This window comes from Polyodon spathula, chromosome 16 (assembly GCF_017654505.1).
Source record: "Polyodon spathula isolate WHYD16114869_AA chromosome 16, ASM1765450v1, whole genome shotgun sequence".
Taxonomy (NCBI): domain Eukaryota; kingdom Metazoa; phylum Chordata; class Actinopteri; order Acipenseriformes; family Polyodontidae; genus Polyodon; species Polyodon spathula.
In genome coordinates this window covers 17,396,550-17,400,727 of record NC_054549.1, presented here as the reverse complement: position 1 = coordinate 17,400,727, position 4,178 = coordinate 17,396,550, and the positions used below count along the sequence as shown (strand labels likewise).

At 45.2% G+C, this 4,178-nt stretch overlaps 1 protein-coding gene across 1 annotated transcript; it reads left to right on the top strand.

Moving 5' to 3' along the window:
• On the top strand, positions 1-4,178 carry LOC121328670 (leucine-rich repeat-containing protein 15-like). Its single transcript, XM_041273592.1, has 2 exons — positions 1-104; positions 2,890-4,178. Exons 1-2 carry the CDS (start codon positions 90-92, stop codon positions 3,970-3,972), a joined length of 1,098 nt encoding a protein of 365 aa, XP_041129526.1. The 5' UTR covers positions 1-89; the 3' UTR covers positions 3,973-4,178.

Here is a 4,178-nt window from a genome sequence, read left to right as displayed (position 1 = left end):
CTGCCTTCCCTGAAAATATGCCAGTCTTGAGGGCTGTTTACGAGAAGAGTGAACTGGCAGATTCTTTCTTCTTCTAGCTCTATACAGCTATGCACCACAGCAAGGTAAGTTCTCTTCATTTTATAAACAGAAAGACACTAGCCTGCCTGGGTGGTTTGGTGGGTTAGCTATTGAATACATTATAATCAATATGGTTTACAGTACCTCTCCAAAGTTGGTTCAGTGTGGAGTCAGCTGGGAGCCCCTGTATGAGGCCATGGCCTGGATAGACACACTGGAGGCAGGGTGGGGACTCTCATGATGTGCTGGGGAGCAAGAGAAGACTTTTATCTGCTGTCGCTAGCAACCTTCATAAGTACAATCATTGCCATTTCTTTAAAGTAAAAAAAAGAATACATGGGTCCCCGAGTGGCTCACCTGGTAGAAGTGCAGCCATGTGGTGTGCAGGGTGAGTCACACAGTGCAGAGTTAAAGCACAGCCGTGTGGTGTGCAGGGTGAGTCATACAGCACAGGGTTAAAGCACAGCTGCGTGGTATGCAGGGCGAATCATACAGCAGGGGAGCGTCCTGGCTGTGTGAAACCAGTGGTCTTCACAGGGGATTCCAAAGGGAGCATTGCATTGGCTGTGGCACTCCCGTGGGTTAGGGAGGCAAAACCAGCAGAGGCTGTTTTTCCTCATTTGCTACAGGAAACCCTGCTGGCCAGACGCCCGGTCAGCTGAAAAGCGGGCACCTGCAGGGCTCGCCTTCGTACTCTAGAGGTCACTAGCTTGTTGACATCTGCTCTCAGGTTCCTGGTGTAACAAAGGAAGCTGACTCGGTTGTAGGATCGGAGGACGTCTCCTGAGCTGTGTGGGGACTTGCTGCTGTGAGGGGAAAATATTATTGGACGTTTCAAAATGGGGGGTAAAATAATTGGGCACACAAAAATAAAAATAAAAGTATACGATAGAATAACAATTGAAATAGTCATGGTATTGTAAAGGACTGATAACCAAGGCTTGATCATTTAGATTCCCTGATCCTATTTAGCTTGAGTAATCTTATCACTAGCCCCGTTTTTATTGTGATGCTTTTTTAACTAAACATTTCACCTCGTATTAACCAATTCTGGCTGGATGGAGTTATTTCCTAGGTAACAAGACACTTAGATATGTATAGAGGATATGCCACGGCCCAGCTGAAAATATCGAAAATATCACACTCCTTTATTTGCGACTTAGCCTTGGCCTCTTCTATCTTTATATATTTTCTTTCAGTTCCTGTTCCTCGTTCATTGGTTTGGTGTCATTCTCAACTTGACCCAGTTTCTCTCCTATTTTCATACTGATGGTTTCTGTTTGTACTGTAAGGTCACAGTCGGGCTTAAAAATGTTTGAAGCGAACGATAAATCACTTCACTTTTCGAGCTGTGTGTTTTTATAAATAACTACAGTACTTCTTAAACTGAAATAGCGTCAAACTGGATCTGGCTAAGGAGCAAACTTTCTATTGGGACTATAATTCATGCTGTTTGTTTGCTTTGATGCACATACTATAACACATGTTATTTTTTGCTAAGCACAAATAACACGGATATCTATGAAAATGTATTGTCACGCATGTTTTATATATTATGCTGCACACTGCAAAAGGCCAATCTACCAGATACTGCTGTGTTTGTTTCTGCTCACTTTTGTGCTTATGCGGTGTCACAGTTTGGTATAATAATGGCAACTCTGTTTCAAAGCTGCTAATATTTATATGGCAGGACACACACACATAAACACAAACTATATAGTTTTGAGATCAATCAGCTACTAGGAACCAGGTGAGCACTGATGGGCTGAATGGCCCCTTTTCATTCATAAACTTTCCTTTTGTCTATTTGTTTGTTCCTTTTCAAATGCAACTGCCTTTCATTATCATAACCAGATTGAGCTTTTTAACAATCCCATTGTTTTGTATTTTTGAACTATAAAAGGTGGTCCCACAATAAGGTATGCATGCTTGGTAAGGATTGCAGTAATGATTATACAGTTCATTTAACTGCTCTGAGTCACATTGTTTTAGATTTAATCTTGTCTGTGAACACATCACAGCTCCTGTGCGCGTTAGTGAAATAGATTAAACAGAGGTTTAAATGGTTGAATATAAGCTATAAGGTACAACTGTAAGTAAGCAGGGTGGCACAGTGGCGTGGTGGTTAGTGCTGCTCCCTCACAGCGCCAAGGTCCTGGGTTCAAATCTGGCCTAGGGGGTCTGTCTGTGTGGAGTCTGCATGTTCTCCCTGTGTTCATGTGGGTTTTCTCCAGGTACTCAGGTTTCCTCTTACAATCCAAAGACATGCTGGTGAGGTTGAGTGGTCATTTGAAATTGCCCTTCATGGGTGTAGTGCCATGCAATAGACTAGCATCCCATCCAGGGTGTAGTCCTGCCTTGCACCCTGTGTCTGCCAGGTTAGGCACTGTAGGCTCTCACCACAACACTGTAAAGGATTAAAAGGTTCATGATAATGGATGTAAGAAAGTAGACCTATGCTTCTGCTTGTGCCTTCTACAGTGTACTGATTAACAGCTATATGTGAAGGTATTTTTCTATCAGTGAGAGGTGACAGCACCATCCTGTGAGAGCTATATATTAACAGCAGCACCCTTCATTATGACAAGGCTGCTAATGGTAGATGTGGTTAGAACTGTGTCAGGTTAAAAAAATAAAAAGGGAAAGATATAGAAAGAGAGAGAACTTTCACTGAAGCAGTGTGCTTTTGTGAGTCCCATAACGACACAAGTCACAATTCATTATTTGCGTTATCCGGTCCATGTGGGGCAGAAAAAAGAAACAGGGGCTGCCAAAATGTATTATTAGTGATTCTAGTGATGACCTAACAGCAGATTGCTGTGTTCACAGGACTGCACGGTGATGTGGGGGTTCACCATTTCGATCCTACTGCTTTCATTCAAAAGCCTTAATGCCTGTCCAGATGAGTGCCATTGTGAGGATAAAGCCGGTGTTCCAACGGGAGACTGTGAGGGCAGGGGGCTTTATGCACTCCCGTCAGGCATCCCAAAAGAGGTGGGGACCCTGATCCTGAAGAACAACTCCCTGGATCATCTGCCGTCCGATTCCTTTGTGAACTTCACCCAGCTTCAAACCCTCCACCTCCAGAGGAATCGGCTGGCGACCCTGCCTGTTGGTCTCTTTTCCTTGCAATCCCAGCTCACTGTACTCTATCTCTACGGGAATCGCTTCGCGTCACTCCCAGATCACATATTCACACCAGTGCCCAAGCTGGAGCGGCTAGACCTGAGCGGGAATCAGCTGACTCATTTCTCAGATGCTGTGTTCGCTCCTTTGGTGAAACTCAAAACACTGGTCTTATCAGGCAACCGACTGCAGGCTCTCTCCCCCAACTCCTTCCAGAACCTCCAGGAACTCAGAGTCCTGTCCCTGTCCTCGAACAAGCTCGCTTCCCTCCACGAGGACCTCTTCCGGCCCCTGCATTCACTCCATGTCTGCGCTCTGAACAACAATCAGCTTGCCCAGCTCCCAGAGTCAATATTCAGGGGTCTCCATGACCTCTATTGGCTCACCCTGGCTAATAACTCTCTCCGGCACTTACCTGTGAACCTTTTCCAGCAAACGCAAATCAAGCAACTGTACCTGTACAGCAATCAGTTGCAGAGTCTCCACGCAGGGCAGCTCCAGCCTCTGCCAGACCTTCAAACTGTGAAGCTCAACGGAAACCAGCTCGAGGTTCTGCCCTCAGGATTCTTTGACAACCTGCCGAAGCTGAGCACTGTGACCCTCTATGACAACCCCTGGAGGTGTGACTGCAGCAGCAGTTATATACGGGAGTGGGTTCGTGATCACGGGCAGCTGGTAAAGGGTCGAGGTCAGCAGAGCAGCGGGGCAGTGATGTGTGACAGCCCCACGCAGGTCAGGGGGCTGTCCATCGCAAATCTCACGGATGCAGACTTGTCCCACTGCTGAGTAAAATCATATAAGAAACTCATGCCAGTGTTTTCATGCATTATAAAATGAGTCAGAGAACGTACCTGTTCAAATGAATGATATGTCAATGCATTAAGCAACTACACTTACAGCTTTGCTGGCAGCGTAGATCTGGCAAAGCATTATACATTTTAAAAACACAACACACTCTATATAAACATATTAAATACATACATTTTATTATA